The sequence below is a fragment of the Lissotriton helveticus genome, chromosome 9 (assembly GCF_964261635.1).
Source record: "Lissotriton helveticus chromosome 9, aLisHel1.1, whole genome shotgun sequence".
In the NCBI taxonomy this organism is placed as follows: Eukaryota; Metazoa; Chordata; class Amphibia; order Caudata; family Salamandridae; genus Lissotriton; species Lissotriton helveticus.
In genome coordinates, this window is record NC_136070.1 from 1094844564 (window position 1) to 1094868929 (window position 24366).

At 43.8% G+C, this 24366-nt stretch overlaps 1 protein-coding gene across 5 annotated transcripts in view; it reads left to right on the plus strand.

The window, feature by feature from the left end:
- The window catches only part of PXK (PX domain containing serine/threonine kinase like), a 282257-nt gene that overhangs the window by 194816 nt on the left and 63075 nt on the right, over positions 1-24366 (plus strand). For all 5 annotated transcript variants that reach the window (XR_013601125.1, XM_078661499.1, XM_078661497.1 and 2 more), the window contains exons 9-12: positions 743-844; positions 3652-3813; positions 9996-10113; positions 21614-21692. Coding sequence is in view for 4 of the 5 variants with exons in the window: in XM_078661499.1 (XP_078517625.1) it covers positions 743-844; positions 3652-3813; positions 9996-10113; positions 21614-21692 (461 nt within the window). In the remaining variant the exon portion in view is untranslated. The remainder of the gene's footprint in view (positions 1-742; positions 845-3651; positions 3814-9995; positions 10114-21613; positions 21693-24366) is intronic.

The following is a 24366-nucleotide window of genomic DNA, read 5'->3' on the forward strand; positions in this document are numbered from 1 at the left end:
AATACAAATATTTTAACCTTACTTAGCAGCACTTGGAAGCTGCAGCAAGGTGATCTGAGCTCCATACAAGACTGAAGAACAAAATAATGAGGGAATACAAATCTAGCTATTTTTTCCCTTGAAATCCGTCCATATGCTGTTGGTGTTGCACTTAACATTTAGAATGCATTGCTGCTTGAATGTGTTTAAAATGTTCACGGCACCCACAGAAATCTGAATTCCCATTAGTTTGTAGTACAAAATATTCCTTGTAAATATTTCAAGCAGGATTATAGCTAGTTTGTAAATTCATTGACCTCCTTACTGTGGCTGCCCAGAGTTGAGATACAGCTAAATTGTCAATATTGGAGCTTTACAAAGTTTTATTGTAGGTAGATCTAAAGTTCATGATTAATTTTCTTTGCAAAGATCTGTAGGCAGTTGAAGTTCCAAGACTTGACCTTGTTGCTGGCAATTGCCTTCCTGGGTTGGGAAAGAGGCTTTGACCGCCGTGGATGGTCACTGTCAAATACATTTCCTCCTTAAGATGCATCTGGTTTGTTAGCAGTGAAGTTGTGTACCGGCCTACATCTTCTCATTAACTTGAGATAGCTTAGTTGACACGTGTTTGCTGACTGGAATGACAGTAGCAGCAGTGTTTGCTTAGCAGTCCATGGGGTATGTCCACTTTCTTGTCCCGTAGCATTTTATCTCACATCCTGAGTTCATAAAACTGTTCTTTACCTGTCTTCTGTTATTTTAGGCAAAACCAAAAGACCCATTCCTGAAGAAGTACTGTAATCCCAAGAAGATCCAAGGACTTGAACTTCATCAAATAAAAACATTTGGGCGCCACATACTTGAGGTAAAACCATCCTTTATATAGTGAATGAATATATGCTATTTTCTATTTGTCCATTAAAATGACAGTTCTTTCAACAGCTTCATCTAAGGCATCATGAAAGTTTACTCTTTGCCTTAGGTGGTCATTTTATTTTTTCATTTAACTTGGTTAAATATAGCAAGTAATCATTTTGTATTACTCAAGCAGATAAAACTGGAAGGAAACAAAAGTCTACAAATTAGTTGGGGTATCGAAAAGCTGTTCACGTCTAGGTCACCAGTTCACCCCCACTGCCCCCACACCTAAGCCATTAGTGAGAGAAATCATTGGTGTCTGAGGGTTTGTCAAGTAGGTAAAATTGAGTTTGATGATCTTGACCTAGTTTGCACTCATTGAGGGCCACACACGTATCATAGCCTCCATTTTCCATGTTTAAATGTAATACATACATACTATTTAGCACATGCATTAATACTATCATCTGAAATGTTTAGCAGTCAGAGAAAGTGATCTACATTGTCTTTTAAATATTATTATATTATTCTAAGTATGTAGCAAAGGCTACTTGAGGGCTTCAGGAATTAATGTCATGTTTTGGTACCCCCATAAGATCTCTGAAATACACTAGGAAAGTAACCAGCAGCTAAACATTATCTTTGTATATTTTTGGATCTACATGTGTACTTCTGTAACGAAGATCGTGAGTATGTATGTATCTGTGTATATGTATATATATATATATATATGTATATATATATATGTATATATATATATATATATATGTATATATATATATATATATATGTATGTATATATATATATATATGTGTATATATATATATATATATATGTATATATATATATATATATATATGTATATATATATATATGTATATGTATATATATATATATATATATATATATATATATATATATATATATCCATAGAAAGACAGTGCTTCTTCCAGAGTGCTGGGACCCAAGAAAGTTGGCGCAAATGCCGGCGAAGCAGTCCGGTAAATTAATCCAACAAAAGGAAACAAAGTTTATCTTGCGCTCTCGGTCATAAAGACAAAGGAACCCAAATATAGAATTTGCAGTTTATTACACAAAATGTGTAATAAACTGCAAATTCTATATTTGGGTTCCTTTGCCTTTATGACCGAGAGCGCAAGATAAACTTTGTTTCCTTTTGTTGGATATATATATATATATATATACACACAAAAAAGAAGGAGAGAACTCTGGGTAGTTCTCAAGTTTAGGTGGAAAGCAGCCCCTGTTAGAACACTCAACACCAGCGACACTCTAGATCTGCTCACCTCAAATGTCTGTTTTTCTATCAAAGTTTTTAAGCATAGGATTAGCACAGTGCTATCCAAGCCGAGATAGAAAATGACAAAGTCTTTTGAAATGTATACAGCCAAGTCTTTAAGCATAGGACTAGTACAGTGCAGTCCTTGCCGAGCTGTAAAATTACAAAAGCCATTTATCACTCCAGGCACAATATTACAACTTTGAATTAGTAAAATACCAACTCAAGCCAACCTGAAATGAGTAAAAGCAACCCCTGACACAGTGTTTCTCTCTAATTAGAGCTCTTCAGAGAGGTATAGCTTTGTCCAGACACAAGGGAGCACCCAGTATTAAGTCAGCTATCTCGGCTTGGATAGCACTGTGCTAATCCTATGCTTAAAAACTTTATACATGTGTATATATATGTGTGTTCCCTTTAAAAGCAATAGTTAAAGTACAGGTATAGTTACAAATTACAACAAAAAACACACCAAAATTCTCCAGCCATGCAAAAGGTAACTCGCACACCAGAGGCAATACACGTGCCCTCACGCTTGCTGTGACAGATGTGATTACACATGACATAATTAATGTTACATGTGTGATTACTTCTCACATAAGCATTAAAAATATCAACACAAAATGCTATGAGTGCAATTTTATTGATTGTTTGAGTATGTGTTGTTTAAAGATGTGCTTTTAGGTGTTTTTATTTTTAGGTTTACTTGTTTGAGTTTGTGGCATTTGAAGATGTGGTTTTATTTATAGCTATACATTTTGTGTGGTCATAAGCATGGCATTTGATGTCAAAGTTATTATTTTCATGGCTGTTGTGCGAGTTATTGTGTGCTTAGCTAACCATAACTGGTGAATTTCAGTTTTTTTGCCTTTTTTGTTTTCTTCACTTCGTAAGTATATCTGTACTTTTAACTGTGTTTAAATGAATGCTTCTCAAAGCATCCAGTATGGTTCAAATATGTATTCTTTGATAATTCATGAAGAAAATAAGGGCATTTTTTATCTCTTGGTGGGTGGCTCGCCAGACTGTCAGAGACCCTCGCCACCAATCCCCACTCACCCCACCCACCAGCGGAGCATCGCTGTCTTGTTGAGATATCTCATCTGCCTGAAAGGTGTCACTAAGAAAAGTACCTCTGCTGGTGTGATGGATGCACTTTGATCACAACTGAATGCACAGAAGGCTACCATATTGATGCGGTCTGCTCAGCAGGTTTTTTTAGTGTTTTAACAAACTCAAAAGAAGGGGTGTTTCTAAAAAGCAAAAGAAAAATGTCACTGACATGCAGAAAGTTTTTTCCCTGCATCTTGGACATTTCTCTCCCTGCTTGGGTCTTTCATACCATCCTGGACAGAACAAATGAGGGCCAGATGTCCTACCCTAAGCATGATCAGACTGCCATTTTGATGTTCATGAGCGGGGTGGTTGTTGCATGGTTCGTTGCGGCGTCAGTGTCTAAAACTGTACACCTTCAGGTGTCTCATTTAACTAGTCCATTCTTTTTGATGCTCAGGTTCTGAAATTCTTGCATGAAAAGGGGTTTCCTTATGGACATCTTCACGCTTCTAATGTGATGTTGGAAGGGGATACCTGCAGGTTATTGGACCTTGAGAATTCTTTGCTTGGATTGCCATCCTTTTATCGACCCTACTTTTCCCAATTCAGGAAAATCAATGTAAGTGGATTAGGACATTTTACCATTGTTTATTGCTGCCTTCAAAGCTCTAGGCCAGTCATGTAAAAGGGATGATACTAGTTTTTAATTCTGTGCCTGCGCATTAGCTTAGCTTTCATAATTTCAGTATGAATGAACTGCATTTGAACGCTTAGAGGAGTACATGGGGTATGAGTTCGAAGGCCAGTTTTCAGATATGATCTTTTAAAGATTTAGATCTTAAAATGGGACGATGATGTAATCTGCTGGCGAAGACATAGTATGAAATTCAAAAATGTGTGCTTATATTTATTTTATTTATTTATTTTTGTGTTTTATAGAGCGCGAACATGACCCGTGAGGGTATCAGAGCGCTTTACACGGTATACATTGTTGAGCAAACAAAAGATTAAGGTGCAGGGACAAACAGATCAAACGTTACACGGTATACATTGTTGAGCAAAAAGATTAAGGTGCAGGGACAAACAGATCCACACGAATGGTTGCGCTCATTGTCATAGACAGAAACAAAAGCAAGGTTCCAAATGTATTCGTCGTGGGTAGCTTTTGATATGTGAGGCGGTAGTCTTAGAATAGTCCCATTCAATGGGGAGGTTGTGGGCAGGCCTTAGGCGAGGAATTTACCCATGAGGAAGGTTTTCGTCTCAGTTTTGAAGCGTGCTAGAAGAGGGATTTTTCTGATGGAGGGTGGAAGAGAGTTCCAGATTTGTGGTGCTGCTCCGGTGAACGCCCTGTTATAAGTTCTTTTTTTTTTTTTTGAAGGAGGCAGGTTGAAGCAGTAGGTTTCCGGCAGACCTGGAGTTTCTGCTTCCTCCGGATATCACTAATTTCTGTGCCAGATAAGCAGGGGAGTTTGTGTAAAGCGCCTTGTGTACAGTGCAAGCCAATTTCAACTGGATTCTGGCCTCCAGGGGGAGCCAGTTCAGCGCTTTCATGTGTGGAGAGATGTTGTCAAACTTCCTGGTACCTGTGAGTAGTCTGGCAGCCGCGTTGAGGCAGGCTTTTAGAGGTGCTAAGGAGGTCTTGGGTAATCCTGTGAGGGTGGAACAGCCGTATTCCAGTCTGGAGATGACAAGTGCTTGAACTGCAGTTTTTAAGTCTGGTGCATCGATGAAAGGGTTCAGCTTCCAGAGGTAGCTCAGGTGGAATCTGGCTGCTTTGGCCATCAAGTTAATGTAGTCTCTCATATTGAGGTTACTGTCGAGGATTATGCCCAGGGATTTGGCAGAGTCCACAATGGTCGGTGGGTAATTCAGGGCTGTGATGGCCTTAATCCACATCTGAATCTCCGGGTTGGTTTTAGATGGGGAGATTAGGAGAAATTCAGTTTTCTTTGCATTTAGTTTGAGTTGGTTATTGGCTAGCCAGTGGACAGTTAATTTCAGGGTCTCGTTCAGGGAGAGGATCTCATTGAGCGAGGAGATGTTGATGTATAATTGGGTGTCGTCCGCATACATATGGTAGGAGATGTTGGCGGAGCGGAGAACTTCGGTGAGTGGCTCAAGGTAAAGGTTGAAGAGGGTAGGGGAGAGGGTTGAACCTTGGGGGACTCCGACTGAGACCGGGGTGGGAGCTGATAGATTGCCGTTGATGAGGAATCTCTGGGAACGATTGTGGAGGAAGGATCTGAACCATTCTAGTACCACGCCGTCCAGGCCCATCCTGAGTTTGAGGCGTTCAAGTAGTTTTTCATCGTTGACCGTATCGAAGGCGGAGGATAGGTCAAGAAGGATTAGAAGGCAGGTTTTGCCTTGGTCTAGGGCTTGGAGGGCATCGTCCACGATGTGCAGCATAGCAGTTTCGGTGCTGTGCCCTGGTCTAAATCCAAATTGGAAGTCATCTAGTAGGTGGAAGTTGTTAATATGCTGGCTTAGTTGCTGTTGAACACACTTCTCTAATACTTTGGCTAATAGCGGGATATTGGAGATAGGTCTAAAATTGTCAGAAGAGGCAGGGTCAAGTGAAGGTTTTTTTAAGATGGGGAGAACTTGGCCAGCTTTCAAAGGGTCCGGGATCAAGCCCTGCTGGAGAGAGGCGTTGATAATTGCTGTCCAACAGGGGACGATGGATTGGGAGGCGGTGGTGAGGCAGTTTGAAGGAAGCGGATCATTGAAGTGATTGTTTGGTTTTAAGCTAGAGAGAATTTTTGAGATGGAGTCTTCATTATAGTATTTGAAGTCCGTCCAGCGGGCTTTGTTTTTAGGGGAGGCCATATAGGTAGGAGTGGAAGGGTGTGGCAGAGCAGGAGGGGGTTGGGCGCAGGTGGTAGTACTAAGTTCAATTCCTAATGCCGTGATTTTATCAGCGAAGAAGGAGGAGAATTCGTCTGCAGATATTAGAGATTTGGGGGATTCTTTCGTTGTTTTAGCCAGTTTGTTAGATTGGAATTTGACCAGTTCAAAAAGCTTTTGGGGTCTGTTCTTGGCGTTCCCTAATTCCGATCTGAAGTACTCTTTTTTGCAGTTGATGATGTGCTTGTTGTATGCATTTCTCGCCTGGGGCAGCAGTTTTAGATGCACTGCGGAGGGGTGTTGTCTCCAACTTCTTTCAAACTGACGGAGGGCTCTCCTCTCCATGTTGAGGGAGCCAGTGAACCAAGGGTTTCTGTCCTTGATTTGAGTTCTTTTAAGTTTTAGAGCGGCAAGGTCGTCTAGAATGTTCGAGATCGATGATGAGTAGTGCTCGTTGAGATCGCTAACCTTGGTTATGTGCAGGGGTGGGGGTAGGTCAGATCTGCATCGAGCCTCGAATTTCCCAAAGTCAAGGTTCTTAGTGTCTCTGGTCCATCGCTTGGGAATCACCGGTTGAGACGACTTTGTCTTGAGAGTTCCGGGCAAAATGAAGGATATGAAGTGATGGTCAGACCAGTCGCAGGGGTCTATGGAGATAAGCTTGACAGCGGACTCCTTAGAGATGATCCAGTCAAGGATGGCTCCTTTTGAGTGGGTTAGCATAGAGCAGGCTTGGGTCATGGCTTGGTCATTTAACAGGTCTTTTATGGCATTGACGTAGGGATCTTTAGCGTCATTCCAATGCAAGTTGAGTCACCCAGGAAGACTTCTGTGGCATTGGAGGAAAGGTGATCAGTGAAAGCATCGTTTGGACCTGGTGGGTGGTAAAAGATGTGCAAGTTACAGAGGTGTACTGAATTGTTGCAGACGGAGAGTGCGAGGTATTCGCAGGAGTCTGAGATGTCCGTTGCGAGTTCAGTGATAAGCAAGGAGGATCGATAGATGCAGGCTATGCCTCCTCCTTTCTTATTAGCGTGTCTATCCAGTCTGGCGATGTTGTAGTTGGGCGGGACTAGTATATCCAGGCAAGGCAAAGAGTATTCCTTTAGCCAGGATTCAGTTAAAATGGCTATGTCTAGGTTTTTGTCCAGAACGAGGTCAGCGATGTCAGCGGCGTGTTCAACTGCTGACCGGCAGTTTATTAAAAGACCAGATAAGGGGGTGTCGGAGGGAGAGTCAGGAGTCTGGACAGAGAACTACAGGCGCCAGATTGCTTTTTACCACATTTCTGTTGTGGAGGGTAGCTGGCCTGTTTGGGTTAATGGTGACCATGCTGATGGGGTGTTCGGGCCGGGTGGTTGGCGGACAGGGGATGGCTGGGGTAGAGTTGTGGTCTTGGAGGATGGCTAGGATTTCATTCCCAGTGAGGTCAAGATGGTTAGGGGAGGCGGTGGGTGCGTTGTAAGTGAGGGCGAGAGCCTGGGATTCCTCCTTAGAGAGTGGGCAAGGTTGTTTGCGTGGGCGAAGATGTCTTAGGGGTAGCGGGAGAGGTTGCTTGGCAGGCTCGGTGTTGGGTGGGGGGGGAAGTATGCGGTGACTTCAGGTTAGCTAGAGAGGTCTCAGCACTGTGAAGGAGGTTCATCAGGTCCAGAATGGAGCAATGAATGCTCTGGGTGAGTTTGGTCGCTCTGGAGTGCAGAGTTTCAAGATTGGTATAGTCCAGGGGTATGAGGGGATAAGGGTTCGAGTTGACCAGATCAGTCGAAGGGGCATGTGACAGTGGTAGGGCATTGGCTGGAGCAGGCTCCATGTTCTTTGGAGAAGGAGTGTCAAGCTCTGGATTTTGGTGGGGGGCTGGCGGGGAGGAGGTCTGGTGTCTAGGGGTGGTTCCGTTATAGGTGCCTGGGTCGGGGTGATCAGGGGTAGGGGGCGTTAGGGGACTGGCACTCACTGGGGCAGTGGACATTGGGAGGGTATCAGTGTTCTCGGTAGAGGGGGGCACTAGATGGGAGGAGATCGCAGGTGTGGGGGGAATGCTGATGCCAGGGACAGGAGATATGGTAGGGTGGAGTGGGAGAGCCGAAGTGGAGACCCTTGGGGGACTGGTAAATGGCTGGCTGGATCTGTTAGGGACAGTAGGCATGATAGGGGGGATTGGGTGAGCCGAGGTGGGGACCCTTATATGATTAGTAAGTGGGTGTTTGGGTCTGTTAGGGTGATGTGATGGTGGGTCATTGGTACCAGTATTAGATATCCAGTTGGAGTTGTTCACGTGGTTTCTGAGCAGGGGGAAGAGGTCTGAGAATTTGTGGAGATTGTAGGTTGAGGCTTGGATTAGCACAATGCCGTTTTTGTAGAGGGTGATGGTGAGGTCAGCTCGCAAAGTTGGGGAGGGTGCTATTGTGAGCTTAGTGCCATGTGGAATGTTCTTGGTTAAACGAATGTTGAGAAGTTGCGCAAGGGTTTTTCGCCAGGAGGCGGTTCTTCTGGAGTGGAAGATGAGGTCATTGATAATTGTGCCGCTGTCCGCGCAGTATCGCATGTCGGATATGAGCGTCTCAGGGTGTCTTTTTAGGGCAGCGTGCTTGAATGATTTAGTGGCGGTTTTAGAAAGGTTTGGGGGTAGATAATAGTATAGGAATTTTCCCCAGACACGGATAGGTCAGGACTCGACATGGTTGATTGGAGGAGGCACTGGTAGTCGGTAGAGAGAGAGGGTCTCCAGGTACCAGGGCGGGATGGAGCTCGAGCAGCAGAAAAGGTTGCTTGACAGTCATAGAGGGATGGGTCAGGATTGGCTTTAATAGAAGGTGAGTCAAATGTATTGTAGGCAAAAATAGAATTTAAATAGTATCTCTTAGTACAGAGAAATTAAAAAAATAATATAGTGAGTTGCTAAGCAAACTACATGATTTATTCACCTTTCATGTAATGCCAACTGTTGTATTTTAATGGAATATTCGTTTAATACTGTAGTATCCTTCCCGAAAATTAAGGAAAATATAGCACACACGCAAGTTAACCAAAGCTTTCCTCTCATCTGCACCTATGTTTGACAATGTACTCCACACTGACCAGCAACTCATCTTCGCCCTGAAAAAGCCCATCGATAACACAAAACTGCTAAATCAATAGTTCAATATTTGGTAATTGTCTTTGTTCTGCTTTTTATCTTGCGTCTATGCATTCACAACTTAAATTTGTCTTTATTATGTACGAAAAATAATTTGAAGGCACTGTCTGACTGAGTTCATTCCTTAGCCTTTAAAAAGAAATTCCTTTTTTTATGTAATGTATGCCAATGCCTGACTCAAATAAATAGGCGCCTCCTGCCATTCAGGAGATCTAAAGTGCATCCTTTGTGATATACTATCTGTTTAAGTGTTAAAAAATTCTGGTCTATAACCGGAACATAGTTTCTGACGAAAAACTACAGGCTAGTAGTGAATTGAAGTTAATATCAGTCAGAGAGAAGATACTGTGTCAATGAGACGTTGATGCACCCAAAAGCATTGCTAGAAAATATGTATTTAAAATGCGGTTTGGGCCTTCTTATGAAGTGTCAAGTTTGAGGATATTGTGAGGTAACTCGGAGCTCATGTAAATTTAATTAGGTGGTATACCCGGGCTTATGTAGATTACAAATAAAGACAAAATAGAAATATATCACAAGAAATAGAAAACTAGAAATAGTTATGAATCAATGAATAAAGTATCATTGTAGTTAAGGGCATTGTGCATGAATTTGGAGTTGCAGTTTGTTTGTCATAGAGCGTGTATTTGGTATAGCTGTCATGTCTGGTGCCTTCACAATACACCATGATGAACTAACTGCTTGGTCAGTATTCATTTATAAAAGTTATACTTGCTTATGAATAGTTTGCATAATATGTACACGTTGTTTTTTAGAACTGAGAAACAACTTTCCCCCCTCCTTTTCTGTTTCTCCAGACTTTAGAAAGTGTTGATGTGTATTGCTTTGGGCACTTACTGTATGAAATGACCTATGGGCGCCCTCCAGATTCCGTTCCTGTGGACAGCTTCCCTCCAGCACCATCAGTCTCTGTGGGTCAGTATTCCACCTGCCTCTATCTACTTACCTCTTATACAGCAGCATTGTGTCAAGGCGGGTTCTTCTTATAAACTGCCTTTTCTGGATTGCACTTTTAAACCCACACTGTAAAGAGTGATCAAGTTCTGCAGGGTAAGCTGGAAACATGCTACCAAGCAAGCCGCTCAACTGAAGCGTGTGTGCAACATGATCCCTTTTATCAGCAGACTGCTACTCCCAAAAATAGCTTTTTTTCTTTTAAACCTGGACCTCAGAAAACAAGTATATTCATGTGTCATAGACTTAGTCATATTCTTTTTGGATTTCACAAAGGTGTACCCCCTTTTTCCTAGCTAATAAAATTTACCTATCCATCTAGTGTGGGAAACCTCCTAAGGAGTAACTGTGAATACCCAGAAGGCTCTCAAAATTCCCCACCGTCCCCTGGAACTTCAATTTCCTAACATAATAATTACATTTAGGACTTCTGCAGATCATCCACCCTGAAGGGTCTCCGCAGTTTTAAGTTACACAAGCATCTATAAATATTGACTGATCCTGCCTTTCACTCAAGATCTGTCCATATTGGGCACATTTGTATTATGGTGTGCAACAGATCCTGTAAGTTGTGTCCTGACTGGTCCTATCCGGTTCACAAAAGATGTACAAAGGAGCCAATAACATTCCACATTTGTGTGATTGAGCTCCCCTGATTCATCATAATATTGACTGATCCTGCCTTTCACTCAAGATCTGTCCATATTGGGCACATTTGTATTATGGTGTGCAACAGATCTTGTAAGTTGTGTCCTGACTGGTCAGTACATAAGGTCTCCCACAGTCCTATCCGGTTCACAAAAGATGTACAAAGGAGCCAATAACTTTCCACATTCATGTGATTGAGCTCCCCTGATGTATCATAGAACATAAACTGGTCTTTTGAATGGCTTTGATCAAGTGGGTTATTTCTCATTTGCATTGGCAGACTTTAATGCAAAAGGTTGGATGTAATCTACTTGAAAATTCAGATGAGAATTGTACAGCCAACATGTCTTTAAATATAACTGTTGTGTCACTTGTTTTTCTGAAACATAATTTTATTACATTTCTTATTGGTGGGCTCTTACAAGTACATCATTTTCCCATCACTCTGTTTGCCAATAGTCTCTCTGCAGCTGGTAGTAGGTTTTTAAAGGGCTAAGAGAGGGATAAAATGTTCACCCTGTGATGTAAATGTAGTCAAAGGATATGTGATATTATTTCCACTATCCCTGGCATTGTGGCAAATCTGCCTCATGACAATAGGTGGGGGTGTTTGGAGGGATATTTCTTGCTTAACAATGCATTTCATGGTGTTCCCTTTTTCAGATGTAGACCTCTTTGTTCATTACTTTGCCCACCAAAATCACTGTAGTTGTCATTTTCTTGTACGAACATTGAGAAGGTATCTTTGATATGTGGATGGAGTTTGTTAAAAAAACATGATTGTGCATTAACAATAAGCATGTATGTATGTCATGGAATAACATATATATTTTTTAAACTCAAGGATGGTACATACCATCCTTGCCATGGATTGATGTTATCAACACCGAAAGTCCAAAATGAACGGTCACAAAACAGATCTCCAATCCATCATAGTTGATTTTGAGACATTACAACATATAAATGCTCTTCAAGATGATGTAGTCCTTTGGCAAGAATATGTACCTCACTCCAGCTGCAGTGTAACCTTCTCACTCACAGTCAACATTTAACAGCACCAGCCAGGAATCCTGCTTGTGCTAACCATAATGGGTCTATCTTGCAGTGGCACGCAATAGTCCTTCAACTGCTTCTACAGTACTGTAGACCTAACTAACAAGTTATCTATTGCATTGCAGAAGATAGTACTTCGTTAATGGTAGAAGGACAATCTTCTGCAATGCCTTCAATTAGCTCTTTATGCATGGAGACGTTGTAACCACCTTCCATCTTATAACTTGTGCCTAACAGTAACAGTTTGGAGGATTCACATACACTCTGCATCCCAGATTGATTTCGCTCCTCACTCGCACTTAAATTTGTGTTCTTGTCCATCTGATCAGGAAAGCGATTCATAGTCTGTAAGCATGCAAAACAGTATTTCACCAGATATTTGAATGCCCTGTCTCTACACACCTTTTCCTTAGCCCAGTTACTGCTGAAAAGCTTTCATATATAAAGTCTTTTGTCATGTTTTTGCTATGATTTGCCATGGTGTTGTGCTTCTGTTGTGGACAAATCTTTCCTTGGTTATGAACACAGAAAACAGTTATTTCGGTGCAGAATAGAGCCGAATAAGGAAAACCAAATAGTAACAAGTGTTAGCAAAGCCCTGCTACAGTTTGACGATTGAAGTCCTGCAATCTTTTTACAAAGGTGTTGTACACCTACAAGTTGTAAATTTTGAAATTGGTTAATATTCCAGGTGGTAGACTTCTTGAGATTCTTTTTAAGGCCACACCTCTTTCAGATTTGTTTATTTACCACTGTTTCCCGGGATTACATTACTTTCCTATCTTTCAACTGATGAAGGTTTATCAAATGTCTTTTCTTTTGAAAATCAAAAACTCCCCTCTCCTGACCCTAGGAGAATAACTCTGCACAAAGACACCTTCAGAAGCCTTGATGTGCTTGGCTAAGAATTTCTTTCTCCTATTTATGAGAAACATGTTGTCCACCCTTTGGTCTTGTCAGTGTTTGGGAGACCGTTAAAGTTTATTTCTGTGTGGTGTCCATGTGCTTGGAGAAATATATTCTTTCACAGTATAAAGGAAATTGATATGGTCTGAGCATGAGTCCTTTGAACTTGAATTGACTTGATATCAGTGGGGACCAAGACATGCTTGACAAATTTGATGATAAAGACAGTTGGGACATTAGGTTCAAAGTACAAACTGCTTTACCCATGTACGATGCAATGGGCGATGGACCTCGTCGGGTGAGGGAGTGAGTCCTTAGAATAGGCAAAGGATGTTTCCCTAGTGTCTTGATAAGGCAATGTTTCCGGTAACAGAGGCAAATGGGCAAATGAATCAGATGTTTTCAACTGGTAATCAGTAATCTGTAATTAGTCATCATATGCTCAGGTGAAATTTAGATATCCCACAATAGTGGTTGACTTTGTGAATATTTTTACAGTTTTTGACCCTCATGTAACTTTTCAGGAATATTGTTGCAGTGTGTGGATCTGGCCAATGATCTGGGAGTGGTGCAGTCTGAGGATGCCTTTTATGTTTAAGAGGAGCTGATAGGTTTAGTTGTCTTTTTCCCTTGGCTAGAAAGGTACAAATCACAGTTTTGTCAAAGTAGAATAAGTGATTCATATGTTGCTGGTTATATCTTCCACCTATCTGAGGTGCTACCAATCATGCTACACTATCACCAAGTACCTGATTTAGAGTTAGGCAGATGGGTACTCTTTCATAAAGTTGATGGACACCCCGTCCTTTTAGTACACATGAATTAGGATATAATGCACTTGTAGTAAAGCAGACAGGAAATCCATCAAATTTGTGAAACAGAACCTGCAGCCAAACTTCAAATTATGCCCTAAATGTATTTAGACATGGTTCATCCTGGAGACACTGACTGGTGTCGGGAGTCTCAAATGACTGTAATGATTTTAAAGGCACAAAGGTTGAATTTAAGCCTGTTTTAGCAACACACAATGCAGAGAAGTGTCAATGGTCTATCTCCACAGCAATCAATGCATTTTAGATGTAGAACCTATGCGCTTTTATTTCCAGAGGAGACTATCCCCCAGATTCATCAAACCCGAAATCTGCGATTTCTAAATTGCGAGAAATACCGAATCGCACTTTAGAAATCGTAGATTGGGATGCATGAAAAATTGCGATTAAAAAAAAAAAAGCGAATCGTAATCTGCCGCAATTGCCGATTGTGATTTTCCCAATATCGCATAAAATTCACAGAATCTGCCGTTTTCCCTGTTGAAATTGCGATCTCGCAATTACCGAAATCGCAAATTGCGATCTCGCTAATTGCGAGATCGCAAAAACGGGGAGTCGCATTTCGAGCACAGTGATGACATCACAACCAGGAAGCAGGCAGTTCCCACCCTCATTCTGCATACTGAGCCTGAAGTGGAAGCAGCACTGTCCAGAGCTCCACTCCAGACCACCTCCAGCTCAAAATCAGGAGACACCCCAGTGCAGAAAATGTCCCAGGAAGCAGCAGGGGGCAGTACCTCAAAGGAAACGGAAAATAAAGTTTTCCGAACAAGAATTGGAATACCTCATAGAGGGAGTGAGCAAAGACCGCGACCGTCTCTTTGGGAAGGACTCGAGGAGGGTGCCTGAGGCGGACAAAAGAAGGATATGGATGCACATCCGCGCCAAAGTAAATTCCGTGGGAGTGACCCATCGCTCCATAGAAGATTTAAAGAAGAGGAGGTACGACCTCAGAGGGCATGCCAAGGAGAGGATCGCAGAGAGGCTGGGGGAGCGTGTCGCAACAGGAGGAGGAGAGGCCACTGTCCCACCCAACACCCCACTTGAGGATCTCGTGGAAGACATCCTGAACATCCAGGCATGCGTGGGGGTAACCCAGCTGGACTCCTCCCGACCCACCCAAGATTCACAAGGTAAGTGTCATGCGACTGCGACCCAGTCCCCTGACAATGGCCATGACCCCAGAGCAACCCATCAGCAACCCCAGTCATGCAGACCATGCACACCAGAAAAGCCCTATTGCATTGTGGGACATATAGTCTGACCACATTTTCCATCTAGCCCCATACAGCCAGTTCTGTCCAGTGAGAGTCAGTCCTACAGCCAGTCATGGTATGTTAGCCTGCATGCATGTAGCAACCTTCTATGTGCAAGATACATGTCATTAATCATCGTCCACTTTACATCACACGTGGCGCTGCAGAACCCAGCACTGACAGCGAGGCACTGCAAATAGTTGATGATCCTGAGGACACCGAGGGAGACGTCCATCCATCCCCTCAACCAGGACCATCAGGGCAAGCTGCAGCACCAGCAGTAGTACCACCACCTGCCCCTGTGGACAGTGCCACGCCAGCGCCAACAGGCGCGCCACAACCGCAGCGTGTGACTCACATGGCAGTGGGACTGACAACAGCTGCAGCACGTAAACAAACCCGGCGCACTGCCGCTGGGAGAACCCAGTCGAGTGGACTGGTGAGGGAGCCGCGCAACACACCACCACGCGCTGGCAGGGGGGTGAATGTGCTGGCACCTGGGCTCTCTATTGAGCGCCGTATGCTGCGCATACACCAGAAACAAGCCTGTCATCTCGCAGCAATTCACCTACAGCTGCACAAGACCGCTAGGAATGTGGGACAGCTGTCAGACAGGGTGGAGAGGATGACCGCTGCAGTGGAGGACAACACCCAGGCCATGTTGACCCAGCTGGACGTCAACCGGCGCCGCCACCGCCAGCTGCTGACCCGCCTGTCTGCGTACACGCGGTCAAACTACATCATAGGGAATGCCACCTCCCAGCTCTCACGACGCTCGTTGGCCATGCAAGTGCAAATGGTCCAGTGCTGCCAGGATGTCGCAAGGGCACTGGAGCAAGTTACCACTGCAGTGCAGGGTCTGCAGGCAACTGGCCATGGGCAGGCGGGTAGGGGGGATGACACTAGTGAGGCAAATTCAAGCCACAGCAGCCAATCGGTGCCACTGGTGATAGTACCCCGCCGCAGCACCAGGCCCACTGCTGCCTCACGGGCAAATCCTGAGGAAGAGCTGGAAAGACGTCTGGGAGCGCCGCCCGGAGGCACCATTGACCATTTGACCATTTCTTTAGTACCATGGGCCATGCTGCTGAGACAAGCATGCCCTCCTCAAATACATGGGGACATATGACTCAATATAGCGCTCATGTTACTGTGTGAGAAATTCCCACTTTATTGTGAACAAAACAATACCAAATATTCAGTCCCAGTTAATCTGACTCATGTCATTATTTAAATTGTCATGCATGAGTGAAGTGTTGGGTGAGGGGAGTGGTGCACTAGAAACAGTTAATAGTGATTTGGTTGCGGCGCCTGTGTCCTTCTGCAGGATTCTCCCCGCGTGCATGATGCACATGTGCAAGTGGGCGGTTGTCCCCTTCCGACTCACTGCCAGAGATCTCTACAGGTATTCTGTGCTTGGTAGCAATGTTGTAGAGTATTGCACACACGGCCACGATGCGGCAGCAGACCTCAGGCTCGTATTTGAGGGCCGCACCAGTCTTGTGGAGTATGCGGAATCGGCTCTTCAAAAGCCCAAATATCCTCTCGATGCAATTTCTCGTGTGTATGTGTGCAGCATTGTAACGCCGTTGCTGTGGTGTTGCAGGGTTGAGGTATGGGGTGAGGAGGTACTCACGGAGACCGTAGGCACTGTCACCTGAATGAAAGGAGCAGAGGGTGAGTGTCTGTTATGCGCAGCTACATGGTCACAGTGTACTATTTGTTGGCATGTGTACTTACCGAGTAGGTGTCCTTCGCCAAAGTCTCCCCAGGCTAGTCGTGTGTGCATGCCGCTGTGCCGGAATATGAAGGAGTCATGTGTGCTCCCCGGGTATTGTGCCACTATGTCTGTGATGAATGTCTTAGCGTTGCACACCATCTGGATATTCAGGGAGTGGTAGGACTTGCGGTTCCGGTACATGTACTCTGTTTGTGCAGGTGGGCAGATGTGGATGTGGGTACAGTCAATGCATCCTATTACATGTGGAAATTGCGCAATGTTGTAGAAATGAAGCTTGGTTTCATTTAAGTCCTGTTGGGTTGTCGGGAATGAGATGTAATGGTGTAGCCAGGTCAGCATTGCCTCCAGGAAACTCCTTAGGCAGCGGGACATGGTGCTCTGGGATATCCCCCCTGCAACAGCGACTATCCCCTGGAAGCTTCCGGAGGCCAGTTGGTGAAGGCTGCACAGGACCTGGACATGGGGGGGGCACGGCATTGGTCCTCCTTGTTGGGTGCTGCATCAGGGGGTCAAGGTCCCGGATCAGCTTAATAATCATTGCCCCATTCAGGCGGTACTTAGAGTAAATTTGCTCCGCAGTTTGGCGCAGAAGGGTGATCCGCTGGCGGAATATTCGCTCCTGGATCCTGCGTCTGTTCCTTGCTGCAGCCTGGAGCCTTCGCCGCCTGACCACGACGTAGAGTCCTGGCATTGTGAGAGTCCTCATGCTCCTACTGTGTCTCCTTAAGTGTGTTTGATCAGGCCTGCACCTGTGGCTAGTTTGAATTTTTTTTTCCTTCATGGTTACCACCTGGTTTTGGTTCTCCTTAAATTGCGCGTCGCAAATAGCGATTTTCTGATTTTTCGCAATTTGCGAGTTTTCATGAATTGCGTTAGCGAATATTTAGCAAGTTCGCAAAAAAGTTCGCAGAATCCATGGATTCTCGCTATTTCCGATTCGCTATAGGGGTTCCTCCTAGAATCAGCGAATTATTTTGCGAATTCGCAATTTTATTTTTGCGAATTCGCAATTTCTGTGTTTTTCACATCATGAATTGCTTTTCTAATAGCTAATTCGCAGCTATTGCGATCGCAATTTTGCCTGATGAATCTGGCTGCAAATGTGATCTAATTATGCTTCAGAGGGAACCCTCCACGTCGGTCTTGCTTCGCAATAGCTATTTTCACTGTTGATGGAGCTGCTTTGAAAAATAATCCTCACTGACATAGAGCATTGTAGGGTTAAGATTAATAAAATGGAATCCTTACTATCCATATATGCTGCTGATATTTTATTTCTGCAGTAAGTGGAGGCCAATCTCAGGCTGCACTTCATACTGTGCACCGAATTAGGGAGTTTTCTGCCTTTGTATTATCCGAGGTAAAGTGAAAATATGTATTCCCTCTAGACAAATGTCATTGAGTTTCTGTATCACACATCCTTCTCTATTGGGCCCTAAAACAATCAGATATTTTGCCATTAACACTATTCATAGTGAGGCTGACACATTGAAACACAATTTTATGAATTGTTGGACACACTAAAACCAGATGTACCTGGGTGGCTGAATCTTTCCATATCAATGGCTGATAGGATCACTATCATTATGTTTGTGGTATTGCCTCATTATCTGCAGTTTGGTTGGTGTTACACTTATACTTGATATTTCTTCTAAGGAAGGTAGCTCTTTTATTGCCAAGTTGAAATGGGTTGGCAAGTATCCAAAGATAGCTCTGCCCACCTGTATTGTGCTCGATTGCCAAGGACAGTTCAGTAATTGAACCTGCTACCCTGCTATTTTGCTCCACTGTTATTGTGCTGATAGACTTCTTGTTGGGCTTAATGAACATCCTCTTTGAAACCTGTCATTTGCTGGGGATACATCGGATACCACTGAATTGCACCATAACTGAACGAGTTCCCTCAAATGCATACAAGTGATCTAACCCTTTCAACAACATGCCCAACTATCCGTCTTTGTCATAGTCTGCCAGATTCTTACAATGAGCACATCTAGTAACTTGAGTGAAGCAGTGATCCATACGTAGGCTAACGTGTTTCCTAAACATTGGGTCATCACATCTGTGGATCAGTCAATGAATTCTATGCAGATAAAGTTGTAGAAATATGTATAATTTAAGTCTATATCCCAGCTGCCCATGTTTTATGCTTCGTCCTTGACTGTATTTGCTTGGGGCTGGTGATCGTTGCACTTCTAGTTTTTCAGATTCAGTCTTTAAACTTATTTGTAACTTTATGCCATGAAAAGATAAGAAAGGCTTTCCACGATGACGTACGAAGTTCAGTGTTGGAACAGCAGTGTATACAGTCATCATTTTCAGTACTGAAACGTCCTTCATCATCAAGGAAAGATGCTTTATTAAGATACGAAGCAGCAACCAGCCCGTGAACAAGGCAGTGACCAACTGACCGTTCCTGCATAAACACATCCTCACATTCTAACCCTCCTTATTACATCACAGCCCGAGTACCATTCCAAGGTCCTTGTTCCTAGATGCAACAGTACTGACAACCTCAGGATTGAGAATGGTGCTCCTTGAAAAAAAGCCTAATAAAGGGTATCAGTTTCTTTCGCAACTTTATGTCTGGGGTTTAGAATAAAGGGGCACCCGACTAGGACATTTATCAGTTGATGATGAGGCCAAACCTAATCGGAGTTGAACAGTATGACTGTTAAGATGTCCATTTTTATTTGAGCGTTCTTCAAGCAAGATACTTACACCACACTTAGTCCCACAAACTTCTCTTGTCCAGAGATCATACTCTGTTTTCGATCCTATAGAGGTTCTGTCACATGTGGAGTAATACACATTAACAACTGTGTGGCGAGCTGCAGTGTTATACACATTCAGGTTTGAAAATGTAATGCAGAAGCGTGTTAAATACCAGTTAGCCAAAGCCCAGCTGATTGATAAATCCTGAGTGGTAGGGTGGCATACTAGTCGCATGATTGGCGGCATGTTTTCGTCTTGCAAGAATTTTGAAGAAATGCCCACTGAAACCATTGTCTGGCCTGGTGGGTGTTTCTTATAGGTAATAATCCTTGTGTGGCATTAGAGGTTGCCTTTTGGTTTGCCTGTCCAGGACAGATATGCTGCAGCAAATGGTAATGTTGTACTTTGTGGCAGAGTCACCAGGCATCAAATGCATCAAAGTTGAAACAAGCCTTGGTTAGGTAGCATCAGTTAAGGCATGTTTATCTGTTTATTAATTGTCTTTAGCATTGCTAGCCTCAATGACTTTGGGGGCTTGGTATGCCATAATCTAGTAGGACTGGACTGTTCCCATGGGGCACAGGGTCAAGACTGATTTACTGATTACCCTGAAACCGGTCCCAGAATGCTTGTTTCCGGTCCACGGAGGACCTGGCCTGGTAGTTCTGTCTGGACTGTTCCCATGGGGCACAGGATCAAGACTGATTTGCTTATGGCTGGGTCCAAACTGGGGTGGCATAGTGGGCAAAAGAACGATGGATTTAACCCAGATCTGTTGACTGGGGGAGAATGTTTGCGTTGTCAGCATTCCGTCCATCATTTGTTTGCTGTAACACATAATCTAGTAGGACATCAAAATGTAAGAGTGAGGCTTGATCCATATATTTACACTGGAATACAAATGTACAATCAATTTATTGAGTATAGGCACATGTGAATTAAACTAAACCAAGAACATTTCCTTCGGACTACAGGTTAGGAGCGCAGACAATTTCATTTGGAATAGAGGTTGACATGACCATTTCAGGTGGCAGGTGAGGCTTGGCAGCACTTATGTATTTTTTCCCCATTGTATAGTGCTGCATACTGTAGAAACGTCCTCGAACTACTGATAAGACAGCCAGATATTCCAGAAGTGGAATGGGGAAGAAAGCAAGACTGAAGGGATAAAACAGACCAAATTAGACTGAAGGGATAAAACAGACCAAATTAATTCAGGCAGCAGTAGTAGTAGTAGTAGTAGTAGTAGTAGTAGTAGTAGTAGTAGTAGTAGTAGTAGTAGTAGTAGTAGTAGTAGTAGTAGTAGTAGTAGTAGTAGTAGTAGGTGTGTGTGTGTGTGTGTGTGTGTGTGTGTGTGTGTGTGTGTGTGTGTGTGTGTGTGTGTGTGCGCGCATTTGGCTCTGGCTGTGTGTGTGTGGGTTGGTGCATTTGGCTCTGGCTGTGTGTGTGTGGGTTGGTGCATTTGGCTCTGGCTGTGTGTGTGTGGGTTGGTGCATTTGGCTCTGGCTGTGTGTGTGTGGGTTGGTGCATTTGGCTCTGGCTGTGTGTGTGTGGGTTGGTGCATTTGGCTCTGTCTGTGTGTGTGTGGGTTGGTGCATTTGGCTCTGTCTGTGTGTGTGTGGGTTGGTGCATTTGGCTCTGTCTGTGTGTGTGTGGGTTGGTGCATTTGGCTCTGTCTGTGTGTGTGTGGGTTGGTGCATTTGGCTCTGTCTGTGTGTGTGTGGGTGCAAATGCAATAGGTCTTGCATTTGCGAGAGATTAAGCTATTGGCATTGTAAATGACAATGCCATTTATTTATATGTTTTAAAAATAAAAATAATGTCATGAGCAATGCCAATAGCTCTAACTTTAACAAAGACGAGACCATTGCATTGTAAATGCTTGTTATATAGGGCAGTAGGCTTCCAACTTGAAATTTAATTCCAACGGTGAACACTCTTAAATTCAGTCTAGCTTCTCATCCACTTTCCCTCCCATCCAGTGCAGTGATGATGATATACTAACCAGATGATACATCAGCCAGCAGCTGCTGGTAGGCGAAGGATAGAACAAGATCACTGTGTCCCCTAAATTTCAAACTCATTTGTATCTTTTGCCACCGCAGCTTCAGCTTCTGTTATTCAAAACATATTCATTATATCCAGTGTACGTAGACACAATATATGTTGATGAACGTCTTAGTGGAGACTGGTTGTGGTGCTCCACCTCATGAGGCAGAGATGCATTTCCTCTCTAAAATGCTCAAGTTTAGCATGTGCCTGATTTTTAATTTTCAAGTGTATTTAATGTGTCGATTTTCTGTTTTACTTAGTGTCTGTGCTGGAATCCATACTCTCCAGTGAAGCCAGTAAAACCGGCATGCCAACAGTCTCTCAACTTTTACATACACCGTAAGTCACCATTTTTTGGTTTATGTTGCTCCAGATTTCGTGAAAGGGCCAAGAGTATTTCATTCTGTGATAACTTCATTTTAGTCATTGCTAGGTTGCTGCAGGGCGGGGTGCATGTAATTAATTTACAAATTGAAATAAGCAATAGCTGGAACTCGAGTTTTAAAAACAGCCTTGTTTTTTTCTTTGAGAATCCAACTGTAGAGGCTTGTCCTTTGGGTGACCCACCTGGATTTAAGACCTGTATTCCATTGGCTGCTGTGATATTGTTGGTTGTAGTTCCATCATAGTTACTGAATATTTGTGCAAATTTAATCAAAATGATTCAACATAGTGTTGCTGAAATAGTATTCTGTATAAAAAAAAAAAATAATAAACAGTATGAGAACAGCTAAAAAATAAGTATATGGAAAGAAAAGACAAAGCAAAAGAGATTTCTTTATTTAAAGTTATTATTTGAACAGCAAGTGTTAACTATTAAATATAAAGAAATCAGCTGCTCTCACTTTAAAACAAAGATGGCGGAAGAGGAGGTTGAAGATTATGCCATTGAAAAGCAGGTTCAGCAAATCACGAGTAGCTGGATGGGCATCCATTGAACGTACCTTAATACCTCCAGGACAACAATTAGTGTTGTGGATGACCTCTGTGGGCCCACTTGCTGCCACCAGGATATGCAAAAACAACAATTGATGGACAGAATGCAGAACAATGTCATACATTCACCCCAGTACAGAGATCTGGGCCTAAATCCATCGTTTTTTTGCACTCCACACCACCCCAGTTCAGCCATGGCCATATGCAAATTAGCCTTGACCCTGTGCCTCATGGGAACAGTCCAGCCCGAACTGCCAAGCCATGTCTTCCCTGGACCGTAATCAAGCATCCTAGGACCGGTTTCTGGCTATCAGCCGTCTTCAGCCAGGATAGCTTGACTCCAGTGGTGTGGAGAGCACGGGACTCACGTCTGAGCATACCCGTCCCACTCGGCGTGACAAATGCAAAAACAACAATTGATGGACAGAATTCAGAACAATGTCATACATTCACCACAGTACAGAGATCTGGGCCTAAATCCATCATTTTTTTGTACTCCACACCACCCCAGTTCAGACATGGCCATATGCAAATCAGCCTTGACCCTGTGCCTCATGCGAACAGTCCAGCCTGAACTGCCAAGCCAAGTCTTCCCTGGACCGGATCAAGCATCCTAGGACCGGTTTCTGGCTATCAGCCGTCTTCAGCCAGGATAGCTTGACTCCAGTGTTGTGGAGAGCACGGGACTCACGTCTGAGCATACCAGTCCCACTCGGAGTGACAAATGCAAAAACAATTGATGGACAGAATGCAGAACAATGTCATACATTCACCCCAGTACAGAGATCTGGGCCTAAATCCATCGTTTTTATGCACTCCACACCACCCCAGTTCAGACATGGCCATATGCAAATCAGCCTTGACCCTGTGCCTCATGGGAACAGTCCAGCCCGAACTGCCAAGCCATGTCTTCCCTGGACCGGAATCAAGCATCCTAGGACCGGTTTCTGGCTATCAGCCGTCTTCAGCCAGGATAGCTTGATTCCAGTTCGCCATAAGTTGGCAGGGTATGCTCAGACGTGAGTCCCTTGCTCACTTTGCCACTGGATTCAAGCAAGCCGGGCTGAAAACGGCTGAAATGCCAGAAACCGGTCCTCGGAAGCTTGTTTCCGGTCCAGGGAAGGCATGGCTTGGCAGTTCGGGCTGGACTGTTCCCATGAGGCACAGGGTCAGACTGATTTGCATATGGCCATGTCTGAACTGGGGTGGCAGAGTGGGCTAAAGAACGGTGATGGATTAAACCCAGATCTGTTGACTGGGTGTGAGTGTTTGATTGGTTCAGATGCTCCGTCCATCACCACCCCCTTTTGTACCACTTTGTTCGCCATACGTTGGCAGGGTATGCTCAGACGTGAGTGCCTTGCTCACTTTGCCACTGGATTCAAGCAAGCCGAGCTGAAGACTGCTGAAATGCCAGAAACCGGTCCTTGGAAGCTTGTTTCCGGTCCAGGGAAGGCACGGTTTAGCAGTTCGGGCTGGACTGTTCCCATGAGGCACAGGGTCAGACTGATTTGCATATGGCCATGTCCGAACTGGGGTGGCAGAGTGGGCTAAAGAACGGTGATGGATTAAACCCAGATCTGTTGACTGGGTGTGAGTGTTTGATTGGTTCAGATGCTCCGTCCATCACCACCCCCTTTTGTACCACTTTGGCCACCAGGATATGGGCAACTGCCCATTTGCCGTCAAAAAGGTGAAAAGCCTAGGTTAAAAATGTGCTGCTGATCTTTCAATCCTCAAAAGTGTTTTTTCACCTGAGGATTCAGAAAATTATTATCCCCAATCGTGCCCCTAGTGACATTTCTTGCCCACAACTTCCACCATAGGCTCAAGGTCAGAGTACAGCAGTGCCTTGTTCTTGGATCCGTGAATAAACTGTTAGGTTTTATACAGTTGATTGTCACTGCCCACTTACCAATGTTACTGTTTTCACTCCTTCAGATACGATGAACAAAGTAACATTGTGAAGTTCATCATTTTGTTTTTTCTTAGAACCACACGAAAATCATTTTTTTTTTTCACAAGGTAAATGTAATCGAATTTGCCTTATCAATCGCTAAGCCTAATTACAGAGGTA